Source organism: Callionymus lyra, chromosome 12, assembly GCF_982586985.1.
Source record: "Callionymus lyra chromosome 12, fCalLyr1.hap1.1, whole genome shotgun sequence".
In the NCBI taxonomy this organism is placed as follows: Eukaryota; Metazoa; Chordata; class Actinopteri; order Syngnathiformes; family Callionymidae; genus Callionymus; species Callionymus lyra.
The window spans coordinates 5,674,432-5,696,406 of record NC_141829.1 but is presented as its reverse complement, the minus strand read 5'-3'; the positions used below and the strand labels follow the sequence as shown (position 1 = coordinate 5,696,406).

Below are 21,975 nucleotides of genomic sequence, written 5' to 3'. Positions count from 1 at the left end.
TCCTATAGTTTCCTTTTTTCTCCGAACACACCCACAATGCACACACCTACTTTACAAACGAGGGGGGAGGGGGAGGGGATTCTTCTTCTTGTGTTTTTTTAATCAATTCATCTGCAGGAATTAAACTTAATAATATATGTATTTATATTTGAAATTCAACATGAGGTCGTGAATATAAAGTGTAAAGATTTAACGCGACACTTTTAATTATTATTATCTTAAGTTAAACTGTTATTATTATTTAATATATGTTTAATTGCATGGGCTCGTGTGCACGCGGATCCTCGCGCACATGCACCTCCAGTGCTCAGTCTGATTCCAGGGGTCGATGTTATTGAGAGGCGGCGCTTCTTGGCTCCAGAGTAGTGTCGTAACGAGACTTTTTTTTTTTTTTTTTCTCCCTCCCTGAGTCCCTGTCCAAAGAGTTTGACCAGGGCCAGAGTTGGTGCTGGGGGGGCTGAGCCTGTAAACGCATCCGAAACCCGGGGGCTTCTTTTTTTAATTTAAAGGAAATCACTCGCTTTTTTTTTTTTTTTTCGGGAGCATTTTCATCTCCATTTTTATCTTTATTTTTTTTACCCCATTTTTGTATATCTCCCCCCAAAATTTTTCTTTTCAATGAATATTTTTTTCCGTTACTCGAGCATCGCCTGTCACTTCTGGATCTAAAAACCTCCCTCCCTCCTCCAGCCTCCCCCCCTTCCATTCGAGAATTTCATTCACCTTCTTTTTCTAGATCATGAACAAACTATATGTGGGGAATCTAAGTCCTTCGGTCACCGTCGAGGACCTCCAGCAGCTCTTCGTGGAGAGGAAGCTGCCAGTGGCCGAGCAGTTCCTCCTCAAAACCGGCTATGCTTTTGTGGACTTGCCGGACCAGAACGCGGCCGTGCGGGCGATAGAGAGTCTCCACCGTGAGTCTCTCACCCTTGTTGTTGTTGTTTTGTAAAGTGATGCAGCGATGACACTTCCTATCATCACCTCTTATTATTATTGTTGTTGTTGTTGTCATCAACCCCGGCGTGTGTGTGTGTGTGTGTGTGTGTGTGTTTACCCCGGAGTTGCTGCAACAATCTCCGGATACATAATCGATACATTAATACGTCATAAATATATATATATAGGAGAAGAGGAGGTGGTAAGGGGGGGGGGGGATTCCGATAGTGCATGGGGTGGGTGGGGGGGCCACTTTTTGCGATCCGCCGCTGGAATGTATGGGGATGGTCTCCGGGTAATTATTTTTCACTTATTTTTTATCTTGATTTTATTGAAGCGAGCCCAGAGACGCCCGCGCGCCGAACTTGTCAGATCCGTGTTCCTGTGACGTCCGGCTATGTTTTTACGAGGTGTCGTGGAGGTGGGTCACGGGGGTCCGGAGGAAAAAGGGGCTAATAAACAGGTAGCTGGAAGGGGGGGACGAGGTGAGACGCTGCGCCAGGCCACTCGTGAGAGGAGGAGAAAAAAAAAAAAAAAACCTTTCCAGGAACCGACGGGTTTTTGTGCGCCGAAGAAAAAGCTTTTTTGACGTGAAACACAAAAAAAAGCCAAACACCTCCACATGTTGACGCGCACGAGCCCCGCAGCTTTAATTTCAACTTAAATCATCTTTGGTGCGTTTGGACGTGGAAACAGTGCGGAGTGGGGGGGCAGTGGGAGTGGAAAGCATGGCTGCCTATTTCCCGTCTATAGCTTTATTTTGGCGCCGGGTGTGTACTTTAAACTTTACGTTACGCGTTCACTCGTGTTTATGGTTTTGCGTGGAATCGCACTTTTTTTTTATTTATTTCATTAATTTAAAATCGACGCGTTTGAATGGAAGGGACGCGCCTACTTTGGCGAAGTGATTTATAAAAGTGTTGTTCCTGTCATCACACAAATAACCAAAACAATATCCATTTTCACTCCCACAGTGACTGAATTACACGGAAGGCCGATAGAGGTAGACTACTCTGTGCCCAAAAAACTAAGGTAGGCCTTACGATCCAAACACACACTCTCACGTCCCCACACACACACACACACACTCACCAACCAACACACACACTGTGCCTATACTGTGTGACCTGTAGGCTTCCGCCACGAAATATAGCGACCCCCTTTTTATTGGACATTTCGCCCCTACATTCTTTCAACTTTTCAATTCGCTTTTTCTTTTTCTTTTAACCTTCTTTTCTTGCCAATTGCACGCTTTAAAAAGCGACTGAAATACGTTTTGACGTAAAAAGAAAAGGTGGAAAAAAACACGTCCACGGTTCGAGGCCCGGATCCTCGCACCCGCGCTTCCGGTGATTGTTATTTAAGTTGCTACCAACAACAAAAAAAGTGTGTTTATTTGTGTTGTTTTTGCTGCTTTTTTAAAATTATTATTATTAAAAAAGGCGTAGTGTGTGTGTAAGGGTGTGTGTGAGTGACCCAGGCGGGTGATCCTCGCCTTCAAAACATACTTTTAGTAAGTTTTAAAATTAAATTGAATTAAAAACCATTTTTTAAAAGTCAATTAATCCAAATTTTTGTGTCGCTTTTACGCAATGGCCGCCCGAGACATGTGGCGCAGCCTATACTCTTGCAACACGTACAGATCCTCCCTCTTCTTCCCTCCACGTCTGTGTGGAGGGAAGAAAAAAAAAAAAGAAAAAAAGACTACATTGCGTGACAAAAAAAAAAAAAAAAGGTAAATATTCGAGGCTGGTTTGAGGAACATGTGACCCGGACTTTATGTGCTTCCAGCAGCATAACCTCCCCCTCCAGTGCAGGGTTCCCTCGCTTCTCTCCCCCTTTTTCTTTCTTTTTTTTTTTAAACCAAGAAGAATGTATGTGGGGGGGAGAAAAAAAGGGCAGGCGAGCTGCTGGTCTCTCGCCATACGTCCTGTGAAGGGAGGAAGAAGAAGGAGAAGAAGAAGAAGGTGCAACATGGCGTTCAAGCGCGCGCCACTCCCCACACTTCACGTGCACGTAGGCCAATGTTGGAGGCTCATAATGGCTGCCATGATGGCCCTGCTCTGCTCCTAGAGAAGGCGGACTCTCATGGAGACTCAGATCCACGACCCTCTTCTTCTTCTTTTTCTTTTTCTTCTCCTTCTTCTCGTGATCGCCGCGACATATATGATGCGTTCAGGAGCTTTAGGGAGAAAGAGTTTCATGGCGCTGCGTAAAAATCTGTGGCGACGCCTTTTTTTTTTTTTTACCCCCAGCTTTTCTTTTTTTTTTTACTCCATAATGTAAGGATTCTAGAAGCTCATACGTGTTCGAACACATGGCTACGATTATTTACTAACTTTTAAACGCACATCTGTCGCTCTCTTTTTGTGGTAAAACACGTCTTTTTAAAAAAAACTAAAATTCTTCAGCACGAAAAGGTCGACGTTGTCGTTTTATTTAAATTATAAACCTTTTAGATTCCCCTTAAATTATATTAAAGAAAAAACTTCAACGAAACGCGTGGATTTTTTAAAAACTAGTTTAGCGTTTTGTGTTTTTCCAATTACGTTCTGTACGTCCGTGAACTGCTCACGCGTGACCAGCTCGTCAATTTTAAACATTTTGACGTTTTTGTCAAATTATAAAAGACGTTTTTAAATAAACTTACAGCACAATAAATCTAAAAAATACGTAAATAAATGTCCCACACGTGCTATGAACCACAATCGTTTTTTGCGTAATAGAAAAATTAAAAATGAAATTAAAAAACGTAAAGTAAAATTTAAACTGAATGCAATTTTTTTTAAAGCTTATATAATATCTACGTTTTGAAATAAACATTATCCTATTTAATTCACGTAAAAAAAACGATCGAATATCTCAATTAACATAGATTAAAACAGAATATTTTCATAATTAATGATTTAATCTCCTTTATGGACGTTAAAATATAGAATTCAGATGCAATGTAGACAAAGTTAAAAATAAACAATGTAAATAATGCGAATGTGTATCATTTTCTAATTAAATGTAATAGTTAATATTTAATTTGAGGATAAATTAAGACTATTCATGTTTGAACGTGTTAAATCCGTCTTTAATGTACTATATTATATTAAAACATCAATAAAAGTGAATGTTATAGCTGTAGAAAATAACATATAATGAAACTATTCATGTGTGTATATATAGACAAATAGCTTTAATTCATACAAGCTTGAATATAGTTTAGTTTCACTTTCAATCAACTTATTATAACAAGAGTTACTTAAATATACTATAAATCAATATAAATCACGTGATTTAAAATACTTACATGTGTGTTTTGACTTCACATGAGCTTTTCATAGATAATAGAAAATGATTGATTTAGTAAAGAACCATTTTTAAATGTCTAAGCCATGAAAACTACACACAAACGTGTACATCTCTACACACCATGTTGTGTTACGTAAGAGACACGCACTTAAACCACTGACTTGCACAGACGTATCAACAAAAATAACTTTGTGTTCTTTTTTTAGCTTGAAAAATCTCATTAAGTCATTTCCGTGGACGTGGAATTATGGATCGTTTGAGAATTTACAACATCGCTCGAGACTGATTTAATAAAACGACATTTGTTGCGTTAAAAACACACACTTTCACTGTGAATACAATGGTTTGTCGCTTTGAATTATTTCAAAACGCCTCTCGATACGTCATCCAGTCCATGTTGTGATGGATTTGACATCTTTGATGAAGGTGGTGGAGCCATGAGAAGGATGGTTTATTGTTGTGTTGTTTAATATGCTGTGTGTATATATGTGTGTGTGTTGCATTCTTGTGAGCGTGTTTTTAAATGTCGCCCCAATTGAACCGGATTCACAATTCATGTGTTTATATTTGTGTCTCCATAAATTCACTGGTTCACATCCTTTTTTTGTTTATCAATGAAAGCGGTTGTTGTGTAGTTGTCACATTCATTAGTCTAATGTTGTCGAACCCAGTGTGTTTAGATAATGCAACGTTTGTGCGGCCTCACAGTTTACTTAAGACCCACGGATACTCGCGAGTATCTTTTTTTTAAAATACTTTTTACACGTCATTGAAGTCATTTTTAGATTCCCGCTGTATTTTATAAAGACTCTAGAACAAACGTGAAGGTGAATTCTTAAAATAAAATGAACAAACTGAACCGAAAGCAGGAAAATTATCGCGCTAAATTTTAAACGCGGCAACTTTGTGTGAAGTATAGTTTACATGTTCAAATACAAGGGTTTTTAGATTGTGTTAGACTGTACAAATATTGAGAAATGTCCCATGTTTTAAATGTACTTTAAAGGGAAGCTTCATCATTTTGTAGTTTTGATTGTTTCACAAAAAGCGTACAGTTGTCTTCAGCTCACGAGGATGTATTTAAAAGTTGCTTCAATACATCTACGTTCTTCTTCTGCACTTTTCCCTGGAGGGGGGGTTTGGTTCGTCCTTGCTGGTTGTTATTGTCGATCGCCACATGAATAGTACGCGGCGTCGTCTCGCTGTGCGGAACATGTGATAACGACAATCAGTGTCGGAGGAATTCCTGCTGTGCGGCTGAAGAAGAGGCTTCTGGGATTCATAGATTTCTGGTGGATTAACCTGCACACGTGATCACACACACACACATGGTCACACACACACACACACACCCTGAACTCCACCTACGTGGAACTAATAAGCATGTAAACATCTGCAATGCAGCACATGCAGATGTGCAGCACGAGCGTAGAAACGCCGGCGTCATCATCATCTCCTCGCGTCCGCCTCGGGTTCTGGCGCTTCTTGGTATCGGGTGTGGTAGGAAGTGGCTGCGATGGCGATGGCGGGGGAGGCGCTACTGTTTCCTCTCACCTGTCAACGATCGCGCAGGTCGTTCGATGGAGACGCTTCATCTTGTCGTCGCTTCGCTCGTTCTTAAATATTGAAGGAGGCGAGTGGCTGGACTTGAAGTCACGGATAGAAGTGTGTACTGGCGAGAATTTAAGTATTTAAGAGACGATACACTCGTACAACAGAATATGTCCAAACACCACTGTATCCTCTCGTCCTCAGTCATCATGATGAATGTGGCGATACGATATATATAGTGATACAGTTATAACAAGGATATATGTGTAGTATTGTCAAGTACTTGACTCTGGTGTTGTGATAGTGTAGTAACAAGTATATATGTGTAGTATTGTCAAGTACTTGACTCTGGTGTTGTGATAGTGTAGTAACAAGTATATATGTGTAGTATTGTCCAGTACTTGACTCTGGTGTTGTGATTGTGTAGTAACAAGTATATATGTGAAGTAACAAGTATATATGTGTAGTATTGTCCAGTACTTGACTCTGGTGTTGTGATTGTGTAGTAACAAGTATATATGTGAAGTAACAAGTATATATGTGTAGTATTGTCAAGTACTTGACTCTGGTGTTGTGATAGTGTAGTAACAAGTATATATGTGTAGTATTGTCCAGTACTTGACTCTGGTGTTGTGATTGTGTAGTAACAAGTATATATGTGTAGTAACAAGTATATATGTGTAGTATTGTCCAGTACTTGACTCTGGTGTTGTGATTGTGTAGTAACAAGTATATATGTGAAGTAACAAGTATATATGTGTAGTATTGTCCAGTACTTGACTCTGGTGTTGTAGTATTTACAGACCACATGACTCTTGATGAAGTCGTAACTGCTTTCATTTGTTTTCAAACCAAAATATGTCCAAACATCAGCTTTAAAAGCTGCTGGACTCACTGTATCCTCTTGTCCTCAGGCATCCTGATGACTCTTGGCAAGAATGTGGCGATACGATATATATAGTGATACAGTAATAACAAGTTTATATGTGTAGTATTGTCGAGTACTTGATTCTGGTGTTGTGATAGTGTAGTAACAAGGATATATGTGTAGTATTGTCAAGTACTTGACTCTGGTGTTGTGATAGTGTAGTAACAAGTATATATGTGTAGTATTGTCCAGGACTTGACTCTGGTGTTGTGATAGTGTAGTAACAAGTATATATGTGTAGTATTGTCCAGGTCTTGACTTTGGTGTTCTGATAGTGTAGTAACAAGGATATATGTGTAGTATTGTTGAGTACTTGACTCTGGTTTTGTAGTATTTACAGACCACATGACTCTTGACAAAGTCTTTACTGCTTTCATTTGTTTTCAAACCAAAATATCAGTTTTAAAAGCTGCTGGACTCACTATATCCTCTCGTCCTCAGTCATCACTGTATCCTCTCGTCCTCAGTCATCACTGTATCCTCTCGTCCTCAGTCATCACTGTATCCTCTCGTCCTCAGTCATCGCTGTATCCTCTCATCCTCAGTCATCGTAATGAATCTTGGCAATAATGTGGCGATATGATATATAGTGATACAGTAATAACAAGGATATATGTGTAGTATTGTCCAGTACTTGACTCTGGTGTTGTGATACTGTAATAACAAGGATATATGTGTACTATTGTCCAGTACTTGACTCTGGTGTTGTTATAGTGTAGTAACAAGTATATAAGTGTAGTATTGTCCAGTACTTGACTCTGGTGTTGTGATAGTGTAGTAACAAGTATATATGTGTAGTATTGTCCAGTACTTGACTCTGGTGTTGTGATAGTGTAGTAACAAGTATATATGTGTAGTATTGTCCAGTACTTGACTCTGGTGTTGTGATAGTGTAGTAACACGTATATATGTGTAGTATTGTCCAGTACTTGACTCTGGTGTTGTGATAGTGTAGTAACACGTATATATGTGTAGTATTGTCCAGGACTTGACTCTGGTGTTGTGACAGTGTAGTAACACGTATATATGTGTAATATTGTCCAGTACTTGACTCTGGTGTTGTGATAGTGTAGTAACACGTATATATGTGTAGTATTGTCCAGTACTTGACTCTGGTGTTGTGATACTGTAGTAACACGTATATATGTGTAGTATTGTCCAGCACTTGACTCTGGTGTTGTGATAGTGTAGTAACAAGTATATATGTGTACTACTTAACTCTGGTGTTGTAGTATTTACAGACCACATGACTCTTGATGAAGTCGTAACTGCTTTCATTTGTGTTCAAGCCAAAATATTTCCAAACATCAGCTTTAAAAGCTGCTGGACTCACTGTATCCTCTTGTCCTCAGTCATGGTCGGGATCTTATTGGATTTCATTCTTCTAGCTTTAGCTGCGTACAATATGTTGTGATACTGTAGTGACGCCGATGTATCGGGTTTCTTTGAATTAGTGTAATAACAGGAAACGTCTTATCTTATACATGCGTAACATCATCTCACTGAATTCAATCGGATAAATCTTTATTAGTATCACACGAGCAAACAAACACAAGTCAAGGGAATATTTGTATGTTTATTGTGTTGATGCAGTACTGTCGATATTTTCTTACACCTTTAGTCCCAGACTTCGTCGTCTCATCGTTTATCTGGGATTATACGTTTTTATCCAAGTGTATCCACATGTTCTTACACTCGTTCAACTCACGGAAGTCATTCCCTCGTTATTTATTTACCTTTAAAGCTTTTACACAACAAGAGAAAATGGAGAAAATTAAAACTGGGCTTAAATATTGATAAAAAACAACAATTTTTGCACCTAAATCGAGCGGATTGCATGAAGTGCACACAAAATACATCCAACCGTAACGCTGCATCAGTGAAACCTGTATAGATGTTGTATTTTATATTAATTTTTACTAGTTTACACTATTTTATTCCACATTACTAATCAATACTACTTGAATAAATGTGCTTTTCTATCCGTTCTACACATTATCCAACGACTGGTGCTGGATCTGGACCAGAAATTCATATCATAAATGACATATAATGATAGAAAGTAGAATAAAACTGAGTGAATTTTTTTTAAAAAAGTATATATTTTTAACAGTATTCCATAGTCCGACAGGTACTTCAATAAAAAAACTTTTAATCTAAACCCTGACAAGAATGAACGTAAACGAGGAAACATTGTACGTTTACCACAGAATAAAAGCTAAACATTTCAATTGTTGGTCATTTTTCTGAACAAATGTGGTTTTAAAACTCACAAAAAACATGATCGTTTGTGTTTTATTTTGAGTGCGATTTGTGTTTTATCAGATCTTGAAATCAAATATGAAACCTTGGATTAATGTGGATGAAACGAAACCGTAATATATAGACTCAGAGGTAAAGAAAAAGGTGTAAAAAACACACAAAATGTAGATGAGACTAAAAATTGATAGAAATGCTGTCGTCGCATGTATTTTTGACAACATTTTGAAGAAAGCATGACTTAAAAACGTCAATATTTGCGAGAGGACCAGTGATTGGACGAGAGCCTGAAGGTCTTTGTCACACATCGTCAGAGGAATGTTTGCAGCGTAGATGGCGTTTCTCAGCAGGTCCTCATTTACATTCTGCTCGGACCTGTTGCACGACTCGTGTGTGTGTGAGTGTGTACGTGTGTGTACGTGTGTGTCTGTGTGTGTGTGTGTGTGACGCTGAAAAACTCACCTGGACGAGCGAGAGAGAGAGAGAGAGAGAGAGAGAGAAAAGAGGGTGTGGCTGAAGGGAAGTGAATCAAACGTATCTTGAAAACATGAACACGAAGCTAAAAAAAAAGGAAGGATCAACGGAGAGAAAAAACGTGTGATTTAAGGTTGATTTACGAAACACTGTCGAAGATCAGCAGTGGATCGTGACCTTGGTCGTCTGTGACGAGAGTATCTTGTTATTTAACTGTACTTTATATCGTTTGAAATCTTAACATCGTCCCAATGTTGTCGAACCTTTCATTACAAGCCAGTGATGTGTACTTTAGAGAAGCTGTTGCTACCATAAGTATCACCATACTTAGTAACAAGTATATATGTGTAGTATTGTCCAGTACTTGACTCTGGTGTTGTGATAGTGTAGTAACAAGTATATATGTGTAGTATTGTCCAGTACTTGACTCTGGTGTTGTGATAGTGTAGTAACAAGGATATATATGCGTAGTATTGTCCAGTACTTGACTCTGGTGTTGTGATAGTGTAGTAACAAGTATATATGTGTAGTATTGTCCAGTACTTGACTCTGATGTTGTGATAGTGTAGTAACAAGTATATATGTGTAATAGTGTCCAGTACTTGACTCTGGTGTTGTGATAGTGTAGTAACAAGTATATATGTGTAGTATTGTCCAGTACTTGACTCTGGTGTTGTGATAGTGTAGTAACAAGTATATATGTGTAGTATTGTCCAGTACTTGACTCTGGTGTTGTGAAAGTGTAGTAACAAGTATATATGTGTAGTATTGTCCAGTACTTGACTCTGGTGTTGTGATACTGTAGTAACAAGTATATATGTGTAGTATTGTCCAGTACTTGACTCTGGTGTTGTGATACTGTAGTAACAAGTATATATGTGTAGTATTGTCCAGTACTTGACTCTGGTGTTGTGATAGTGTAGTAACAAGTATATATGTGTAGTATTGTCCAGTACTTGACTCTGGTGTTGTGATAGTGTAGTAACAAGTATATATGTGTAGTATTGTCCAGTACTTGACTCTCGTGTTGTGATAGTGTAATAACAAGTAAATATTTGTAGTATTGTCCAGACAAAGTCGTAACTACTTTCATTTGTTTTCAAAGCAAAATATGTCCAAACACCAGCTTTATAAGCTGCTGGACTCACTGTATCCTCTCGTCCTCAGTCATCAGCGGGATTTTATTGGCTGTCATTCTTCTAGGTGTAGCTGCACTGGATGTAACGTCGGCTGCCATCTAGTGGCAGGAAGTTTAATTGCAACACTAATCAACAAATGCCTTAGATATTTGCATGTTATATGTACATTTACACACAATTTACACTTCTTTTCATTTATTTTTCATAAAAACGATAAAGTTGTGTTGATCATCAATGTTGAAACTGTGTCACCCCTTAAGCTGCACAACGTCATGAGTGGCGTTTAATTGCAACACTAAAATGAACAAACGTGTAAATATTTGCATGTTAGTCGTGAAAAGAAAAAAACAGTTCAGTATTAAAAAAAGAATATTGTGATGTTTATTCATACTAGTGTATCAATGTTTTCTTACAACCATAATCCAGGCGTTGATGCGTAACGACACCAAAACCCATCACAACATTTTTGGTCATTAAGTTTTTTGTTTTGTTTCGAGTTTATGATCAAATTAAAAAAACACTCTTGTCATGGACTAGATAGCTGTCCAGGGTGTCCTCTCTCTCTCACCCTGAGTAGCTGGTGAGCTGCAGCTCCTGGCATCATAGTTCTGGAGGAAGTTAAACAAGACAAACAGTTGGACCTGTTTCAGTGAAATATTCTCAACTCCCATCATGCTTTGCTGCTTCGTTTCTGGGGACTGATCATTTTGTTGATCATTTTGCGTGTGTGTAACTGTGTGAAACATGATGTGTGTATGAATCATGATTTTGTGTGTGTGTAACTGTGTGAAACATGATGTTGTGTGTATGAATCATGATTTTGTGTGTGTGTAACTGTGTTAAACATGATGTTGTGTGTATGAATCATGATTTTGTGTGTGTGTAACTGTGTGAAACATGATGTTGTGTGTATGAATCATGATTTTGTGTGTGTGTAACAGTGTGAAACATGATGTTGTGTGTATGAATCATGATTTTGTGTGTGTGTAACAGTGTGAAACATGATGTTGTGTGTATGAATCATGATTTTGTGTGTGTGTAACTGTGTGAAACATGATGTGTGTATAATCATGATTTTGTGTGTGTGTGCATGTGTAACTGTGTGAAACATGATGTTGTGTGTATGAATCATGATTTTGTGTGTGTGTAACAGTGTTAAACATGATGTTGTGTGTATGAATCATGATTTTGTGTGTGTGTAACTGTGTGAAACATGATGTTGTGTGTATGAATCATGATTTTGTGTGTGTGTAACAGTGTGAAACATGATGTTGTGTGTATGAATCATGATTTTGTGTGTGTAACTGTGTGAAACATGATGTGTGTATAATCATGATTTTGTGTGTGTGTGCATGTGTAACTGTGTGAAACATGATGTTGTGTGTATGAATCATGATTTTGTGTGTGTGTAACTGTGTGAAACATGATTTTGTGTGTATGAATCATGATTTTGTGTGTGTGTACCTGTGTGAAACATGATGTTGTGTGTATGAATCATGATTTTGTGTGTGTGTGCGTGTGTAACTGTGTGAAACATGATTTTGTGTGTATGAATCATGATTTTTTTGTGTGTGTAACTGTGTGAAACATGATGTTGTGTGTGTGAATCATAATGTTGTGTGTAACTATGTTAATCATAATTGTGTGTGTGTGTGTGTGTTTAACTGTGTGAATCATAATGTGTGTGTGTGTAACTGTGTGAATTATAATTTTGTGTGTGTGTGTAACTATGTGAATCATAATGTTGTGTGTGTGTGTGTGTGTGTAACTGTGTGAATCATAATGTTATGTGTGTGTGTAGCTGTGTGAATCATAATGTTGTGTGTATGAATCATGATTTTGTGTGTGTGTGTGACTGTGTGAATCATAATGTTCTGTGTGTGTGTGTGTGTAACTATGTGAATCATAATGTTGTGTGTTTGTGTGTGTGTGTAACTTTGTGAATCATAATGTTGTGTGTGTTACTGTGTTAACCATGTTGTCGTGTGTGTAACTGTGTGACTCTTGTTATCGTGTGCTCAGTACACAAAAACAACACTTACCTTATTTTAACTTTTGTCACTTCATTGTGTTTACATTTGTTGCGTAGAAAAATAAAAAAGTCTTCAAACATTTGTTGATCAGAAACAAGATCGTTCGGCTCTTGACGTACTTTGACGACTGGATTGAAGCGAGAAAAATACACTTTCGCCAGAAAGTATGACAATAAAAGGTGTAACTTTCGCCACATGAACACAATCGTGAGGTCACATGATCACATGATCACATGATCACATGATCACGGCGTCGAAAACTCCTCAATGAATGAAGATGACAAAATAAATAACAAAACGTGCCGGAAATGAGTGTGATTGTTTACACACATAAATACACAATATTATCATGAATATCTTTGGTTAAGTAAAGAAGTTTAAATGTTCAAACACGTGTTAAATACGATAGAAAACAGTTACTAACTAACAGTTCAATGTAAGGTTAGTTGTTTTTGATAAACAAACAAAGTTTGTTTGATATTAAAAAGGTTCGTTTTTGTCGATCAGATTAAAACGCATAACTTTACATCTCTGCTCAACAACCGAACACATCTAGTGGAATTAAAGTGGATTTTAATGTTAAATAAAGTGTTTTTTGCCCTTTAGAGCCACCGTAGTTCTTACAGCATCTAAAACCTGAACCTTTTCACTAAATAAACGATAAACAATCCTCCAAAAATCCCTTCTTGTTCAAGTCAGTTGCTGAAGTGAATGTATTGTTAATTTAGAAGTAATTTCCCACAATTGTAATATTTAAACCACTTTGATTGAGGTAATAGTCTGTCAGAGTCTCTCGTGATGCTAACATGCTAACATGCTAACTTCCTGTTCTGTCTGCCACTCCGATGTTGTGTGTGAATCTTGTTGTGTGTAACTGTGTGTATCTTGTTGTGTGTAACTGTGTGTATCTTGTTGTGTGTAACTGTGTGTATCTTGTTGTGTGTAACTGTGTGTATCTTGTTGTGTGTAACTGTGTGTATCTTGTTGTGTGTAACTGTGTGTATCTTGTTGTATGTAACTGTGTGAATCTTGTTGTGTGTAACTGTGTGTATCTTGTTGTGTGTAACTGTGTGTATCTTGTTGTGTGTAACTGTGTGTATCTTGATGTGTGTAACTGTGTGTATCTTGATGTGTGTAACTGTGTGAATCTAGTTGTGTGTAACTGTGTGTATCTTGATGTGTGTAACTGTGTGAATCTAGTTGTGTGTAACTGTGTGTATCTTGTTGTGTGTAACTGTGTGTATCTTGTTGTGTGTAACTGTGTGAATCTTGTTGTGTGTAACTTTTGTGAATCTAGTTCTCTGTAACTGTGTGTATCTTGTTTTGTGTAACTGTGTGTATCTTGTTGTGTGTAACTATGTGAATCTTGTTGTGTGTAACTGTGTGAATCATAATGCTGTGTGATGTTCTGTTTTGGATCATGTTGTGTGTTTGTGTAACTGTGTGAATTGTGATGTTGTTGTTTTTCTGTGTTTAACTACGTAAATCTGGTATGTGTGTGTGTGTTTCTGTGAGAATTATAATGTTGTGTGTGTAACTGAATCATGATGTTGTGTTTTTAACTGTGTGAATCATGATGTTGTGTGTTTGTCTGTGTGACATTGAATCATGATGTTGTGTGTGTCTGTGTAACTGTGTGAATCATGATGTTGTGTGTGTGTGTGTAACTATTTAAATCTTATTGTCGTGTGTGTAACTGTGTGGATCTTATTGTTGTGTGTGTAACTGTGTGGATCTTATTGTTATGTGTGTAACTGTGTGGATATTATAGTCGTGTGTGTAACTGTGTGGATCTTATAGTCGTGTGTAACTGTGTGGATCATGTTGTCGTGTGTGTACCTGCGTGAATCTATTGTCATGTGTGTAACTATGTTGATCTTATTGTCGTGTGTGTAACTTTATGAATCTTATGGTCGTGTGTGTGTATAACTGTGTGAATCATGTGTGCAAATCGTATTGTTGTTTTTAACTGTGTGACTCATGATGTTGTATGTGTGTGTGTGTAACTGTGTGAATCGTATTGTGGTGTGTAACTGTGTGGATTTTATAGTCGTGTGTAACTGTGTGGATTTTATAGTCGTGTGTGTAACTGTGTGGATTTTATAGTCGTGTGTGTAACTGTGTGAATCTTATTGTCGTGTGTGTAACTGTGTGAATCTTATTGTCGCGTGTGTAACTGTGTGAATCTTATTGTCGTGTGTGTAACTGTGTGAATCTTATTGTCGTGTGTAACTGTGTGGATTTTATAGTCGTGTGTGTAACTGTGTGAATCTTATTGTCGTGTGTGTAACTGTGTGAATCTTATTGTCGTGTGTGTAACTGTGTGAATCTTATTGTCGTGTGTGTAACTGTGTGGATTTTATAGTCGTGTGTGTAACTGTGCGGATCTTATTCTAGTTTGTGCAATTTTGTGGATCTTATTGTCGTGTGTGTAACTGTGTGGATCTTAAAGTTGTGTGTGTGTAACTGTGTAAATCTTATTGTCGTGTTTAACTGCGTGGATCTTATTGTCGTGTGTGTGTGTAACTGTGTGAATCTTATTGTCGTGTGTGTAACTGTGTGGATCTCATTGTCGTGTGTGTAACTGTGTGAATCTTATTGTCGTCTGTGTAACTGTGTGAATCTTATTGTCGTGTGTGTAACTGTGTGGATCTTAAAGTCGTGTGTGTGTAACTGTGTAAATCTTATTGTCGTGTGTGTAACTGTGTGGATCTCATTGTCGTGTGTGTGTGTAACTGTGTGAATCTTATTGTCGTGTGTGTAACTGTGTGGATCTCATTGTCGTGTGTGTGTAACTGTGTGAATCTTATTGTCGTGTGTGTAACTGTGTGGATCTTAAAGTTGTGTGTGTGTAACTGTGTAAATCTTATTGTCGTGTGTGTAACTGTGTGGATCTCATTGTCGTGTGTGTAACTGTGTGAATCTTATTGTTTTGTGTGTAACTGTGTGAATCTTATTGTCGTGTGTGTAACTGTGTGAATCTTATTGTCGTGTGTGTAACTGTGTGGATAATATTGTCGTGTGTGTAACCGTGTTGATAATATTGTCGTGTGTGTAACTGTGTGGATAATATTGTCGTGTGTGTAACTGTGTGGATAATATTGTCATGTGTGTAACTGTGTGGATCTTATTGTCGTGTGTGTAACTGTGGATAATATTGTCATGTGTGTAACTGTGTGGATCTTATTGTCGTGTGTGTAACTGTGTGGATAATATTGTCGTGTGTGTAACCGTGTGGATAATATTGTCGTGTGTGTAACTATGTGGATCATGTTGTCGTGTGTGTAACTGTGTGAATCTTATTGTCGTGAGTGTAACTGTGTGAATCTTATTGTCGTGTGTGTAACTGTGTGAATCTTATTGTCGTGTGTAAAACTGTGTGAATCTTATTGTCGTGTGTGTAACCGTCTGAATCTTATTGTCGTGTGTGTAACTGTGTGGATCATGTTGTCGTGTGTGTAACTGTGTGAATCTTATTGTCGTGAGTGTAACTGTGTGAATCTTATTGTTTTGTGTGTAACTGTGTGAATCTTATTGTCGTGTGTGTAACTGTGTGAATCTTATTGTTTTGTGTGTAACTGTGTGAATCTTATTGTCGTGTGTAAAACTGTGTGAATCTTATTGTCGTGTGTAAAACTGTGTGAATCTTATTGTCGTGTGTAAAACTGTGTGAATCTTATTGTCGTGTGTGTAACCGTCTGAATCTTATTGTCGTGTGTGTAACTGTGTGGATCCTATTGTCGTGTGTGTAACTGTGTGGATAATATTGTCGTGTGTGTAACCGTGTTGATAATATTGTCGTGTGTGTAACTGTGTGGATAATATTGTCGTGTGTGTAACTGTGTGGATAATATTGTCATGTGTGTAACTGTGTGGATCTTATTGTCGTGTGTGTAACTGTGGATAATATTGTCATGTGTGTAACTGTGTGGATCTTATTGTCGTGTGTGTAACTGTGTGGATAATATTGTCGTGTGTGTAACCGTGTGGATAATATTGTCGTGTGTGTAACTATGTGGATCATGTTGTCGTGTGTGTAACTGTGTGAATCTTATTGTCGTGAGTGTAACTGTGTGAATCTTATTGTCGTGTGTGTAACTGTGTGAATCTTATTGTCGTGTGTAAAACTGTGTGAATCTTATTGTCGTGTGTGTAACCGTCTGAATCTTATTGTCGTGTGTGTAACTGTGTGGATCATGTTGTCGTGTGTGTAACTGTGTGAATCTTATTGTCGTGAGTGTAACTGTGTGAATCTTATTGTTTTGTGTGTAACTGTGTGAATCTTATTGTCGTGTGTGTAACTGTGTGAATCTTATTGTTTTGTGTGTAACTGTGTGAATCTTATTGTCGTGTGTAAAACTGTGTGAATCTTATTGTCGTGTGTAAAACTGTGTGAATCTTATTGTCGTGTGTAAAACTGTGTGAATCTTATTGTCGTGTGTGTAACCGTCTGAATCTTATTGTCGTGTGTGTAACTGTGTGGATCCTATTGTCGTGTGTGTAACTGTGTGGATAATATTGTCGTGTGTGTAACCGTGTGGATAATATTGTCGTGTGTGTAACTATGTGGATCAAGTTGTCGTGTGTGTAACTGTGTGGATCTTATTGTCGTGTGTGTAACTATGTGGATCATGTTGTCGTGTGTGTAACTGTGTGAATCTTATTGTCGTGTGTAAAACTGTGTGAATCTTATTGTCGTGTGTGTAACCGTCTGAATCTTATTGTCGTGTGTGTAACTATGTGGATCTTGTTGTTGTGTGTGTAAATGTGTGGATCATGTTGTCGTGTGTGTAACTGTGTGGATCTTATTGTCGTGTGTGTAAATATGTGGATAATATTGTCGTGTGTGTAACTGTATGGATCTTATTGTCGTGTGTGTAACCGTGTGGATAATATTGTCGTGTGTGTAACTGTGTGGATAATATTGTCGTGTGTGTAACTGTGTGGATCATGTTGTCGTGTGTGTAACTGTGTGGATCTTATTGTCGTGTGTGTAACTATGTGGATAATATTGTCGTGTGTGTAACTGTATGGATCTTTTTGTCGTGTGTGTAACTGTGTGGATAATATTGTCGTGTGTGTAACTGTGTGGATCTTATTGTCGTGTGTAAAACTGTGTGAATCTTATTGTCGTGTGTGTAACCGTCTGAATCTTATTGTCGTGTGTGTAACTGTGTGGATCTTGTTGTTGTGTGTGTAAATGTGTGGATCTTGTTGTCGTGTGTGTAAATGTGTGGATCATGTTGTCGTGTGTGTAACTGTGTGGATCTTATTGTCGTGTGTGTAACTATGTGGATAATATTGTCGTGTGTGTAACTGTATGGATCTTATTGTCGTGTGTGTAACCGTGTGGATAATATTGTCGTGTGTGTAACTGTGTGGATAATATTGTCGTGTGTGTAAATGTGTGGATCATGTTGTCGTGTGTGTAACTGTGTGGATCTTATTGTCGTGTGTGTAACTATGTGGATAATATTGTCGTGTGTGTAACTGTATGGATCTTATTGTCGTGTGTGTAACCGTGTGGATAATATTGTCGTGTGTGTAACTATGTGGATAATAATTTTTTCGTGTGTGTAACTGTATGGATCTTATTGTCATGTGTGTAACCGTGTGGATAATATTGTCGTGTGTGTAACTATGTGGATAATATTGTCGTGTGTGTAACTGTATGGATCTTATTGTCGTGTGTGTAACCGTGTGGATCTTATTGTCGTGTGTGTAACTATGTGGATAATATTGTCGTGTGTGTAACTGTGTGGATCTTATTGTCGTGTGTGTAACTATGTGGATAATATTGTCGTGTATGTAACTGTGTGGATCTTATTGTCGTGTGTGTAACTATGTGGATAATATTGTCGTGTGTGTAACTGTATGGATCTTATTGTCGTGTGTGTAACCGTGTGGATAATATTGTCGTGTGTGTAACTGTGTGGATAATATTGTCGTGTGTGTAACTGTGTGGATCATGTTGTCGTGTGTGTAACTGTGCGGACCATGTTGTGTATATTTGTGTGTGTGAAACTATGATATGTTCACACACTTCCAGGACCTTCCATACGCTGGACGTACAGTCTTGTGTTACGCACACTTGTGGTCTGGCGGGCAGGAAGCTGAGGGTGTGGTCAGCTGTGCGGGGCGGGGGGGCAGCTGAGGGCGAGCAGGTGTTGGGTTCTGACCCGACAAGTATCAACACGGAGTCAGAACTCGCCGGACTCGGGGTGCGAAGATGAATCTGGAACAGGTGAACCTCGATATAAGGAGCCAATGGGAGCGCAGGAATGCGGCCGAGGGGGCGTGGTCACCCGGGGTCCGGTCCCGGCCCGGTATTTGTCGCCGGAAGGTCACATGATCCGCCGACACATTGACGGGGATTCGAACGCGCCGGCGAAGGCGCGGCTGGACTGTTGTGTGTTTGCAGTGCGATAACCGTTCCCGCGGTCGTCATGGTAACTGGCGTCGTACACAGAAAACATTCAAGGTTGACGAAATTACACAAAAACAAAAGAGTAATTAACAGTTTTTTATTCGAATTTTCTTTTTTTTTATTCACTTTGATTTATTTTACATTTTTAATCCCAGTTAAAAAATGTTAAATATGTATTTTTGAATCATCTTCCAACATATAATTTACATTTAGTTAATGTATAAATAATACATTTCACTAAAATGTTAAAAAATTGTCCCTAAATCTGTATCTTATTTAAATATATAGTAAGTTATAAATTAACTTACTTTCAACCATTAATAAATTATTTAAAATACTTTTTTTTTGTCCTCTAAGCAACTTTTAACATGATATATTATTTTTTGCTAAAATATAACATAATGAAAAATGTATAATAATAAAATATAGCTAATAAAATATTCATTAAAACAATTATTTTCACGATGAAAAAGAAAATATCAAGGAACGATTGATAAACTGAGGTTTAGAAATAAAATCAACGCAAATAAAATGTTTATTTTGGTAAAAAATAACCTTTGAAAAGTAATTAACGTTAAGTTTTAAACGTATAACTTTCTCTTAAATTGAGAATATTGAATATATATTTAATAAACGAATGAAATAATTGTAAAATAATAACGAATAAGTATAAGTGGAACACAAAAATATACACAACATTATACATTAAACATTATTTGTTTGAAATAAATAAGACTATTCATTTAAAAAAGTAGATACAATTAATAAGAAAATTCTCTGTATTTTAAACGTAATTTCCAACATTCCACTTCCTGTTATTGGCTAAAAAGAATATGATGGATATCCCGACTAGTTCTTTCACAATAAAAGCTCCACCGGAAGTTGTCGGAGCAGACGAACGTTCAACGATTCCTTCAGAGAAAAGTCTCCCTTTCGTGACCTTCATTTTCGAGCGAGAACCTCAGCTCGTGCACATGCTCGTCGGTGGTCAGCAGCTCTGGTAGAGGGCAGCATTTCTTCCTCGTTCACAGCAGGTTAATCTCTTTACGCCGCAGGTTTACGACACTTTCAATCATCGTCTCTCTGTCGTGTTGCTATGGCGACCGGGAGGAACAACAGATGTGATATCATACATATCATTAATTAGTATTTATTTAATGGATTAAATCATTGATTTGTTTGTTTTTCATTAAAAAAAAGGTTAAATTCATCGCAAATAATCATGGGAAAATGAAGGTAAAGTTTAAATGTACAGTAGAAAAATGTTTATTATTAACATTAAGATTTGATTTCCTTAAAGTTATAATATGAGTGAGACGATTAAATAAAACACAAGTTGTTGAAAAAGAATGAAAAAGAACAAAATATGTTGTGTGATTCTTATTCATATAATATATATTTCCTCAAATATTATAATATTTTCCTCTAATAAATTTTAGATTTTATTGAACCAAACCTTCGTTTTTATCATGATTATTATTAATTATTATTGAATGAAATAGTTTTATCATCAAAATGTTTTTAGCATCTTGTGTGTTGCACTCATTTTTTTCTGTTTGTTTGTTTGTTTGTACTTGTGTGTTGTGTTGTGTGTTTTCTTATTCTAACTTTAAGGAAGTTATTAAGTGACATTTAATCTAATGTTAAAAATACATTTTCTTTAACTAAACCTCGTTTTTTCCCCATAATTCTTTGCGATAAATCAAACCTTTTTTTTTTTTACTCTTTTCTTTGTGAAAAAAAAGGATGAAAATATGTTAAATCATTATCAGTTGTATTATTTTATATTAGTTTTATTCTATTAATGAAATATACAAATATTTAGTTGTTTTTTCTTGATCTTTTACTATCTTTTTCTAAAACTTGTGTTTTTTTTATCGTCTAACTGTGTGTAACTGTGTGTAACTGTGTGAATCTACAGTTACACACAGTTACACACATTAAAATAAGTTTCACACAGTTGAGGAAATGTATTTTCCTCAAAATACATATATATATTTATATATACACACATATGTGTGTGTGTATATATAACAAAAAACATACTGTATATATGTATTTAGTATATATATGGTTATATTTATATATATGTGTATATATTTGGTTATAGTTATATACATATGTGTGCGTGTGTATGTGTATATTACTGTATATATATTAAATAAAGATATGTTTAATTAATACTAATACAGAGTATTACCTATAATATTGTAATAATGTAAAAAAAAAAGAGTAAAACAAATTAAAAAAAACTATTTAAAATGTAAATAGAAAAAACGATTAAGTAATATTATCATAAATAATATTATTGATAAAACTGCCTCAAGCGACTTCGTCTACAACTATTTGGTTTATTATATATTTTTAATTTTTTACTAAAGCATTATGAATAAAATATATTTAAATAAATCTCTGAAAAACAAAGAGTTATTTAAGCAGTAAATAGTCGTTTACATTTTCAGATAATAAAGTATTGACGGTAATTACATTATAAGGGAGCGCATTTTAAACGGGAAAAAACTAATAAAAACGTATTTTAAATCATTCAAAACAGCAGCAGAAAACACAATAAATGAGATCATTATTAACGTTCATGAATATCTTGATATATTTATAAATACACACATTTTTCCACACTTTCATGAAACTAAAACATCTGTTTTCCAGTCAAAAACCTCAGTTATCTTCATGCACGAATCTCTCCCGGTTCCCGAGGTTCCCGTTATCTTTTAAACCATCGCCCAAGAACCCGCGTGGCTAGTAAGTGCAGGTTGCTAGGTAACCAGCATCATGTGTTCCATTAAGACTGTTGTGTAGCAGCTCGACAATCGCACAACAATTTTCTTTTTCTACAATCACTTCAATATTTGATGAGTTTTCGTAGCGTGGCAGAGTCCATCCATCCATCCATCCATCCATCCATCCATC

The 21,975-nt window shown here is 36.9% G+C and overlaps 1 protein-coding gene across 1 annotated transcript in view; it reads left to right on the top strand.

The window, feature by feature from the left end:
* The first annotated feature begins 98 nt into the window (after window positions 1–98).
* The window catches only part of igf2bp2a (insulin-like growth factor 2 mRNA binding protein 2a), a 61,559-nt gene continuing 39,682 nt past the window's right edge, over window positions 99–21,975 (top strand). Inside the window, exons 1-2 of the mRNA XM_087804493.1 lie at window positions 99–914; window positions 1,911–1,968. Of these exons, the coding sequence (XP_087660619.1) occupies window positions 740–914; window positions 1,911–1,968 (233 nt within the window). The 5' untranslated portion in view covers window positions 99–739. The remainder of the gene's footprint in view (window positions 915–1,910; window positions 1,969–21,975) is intronic.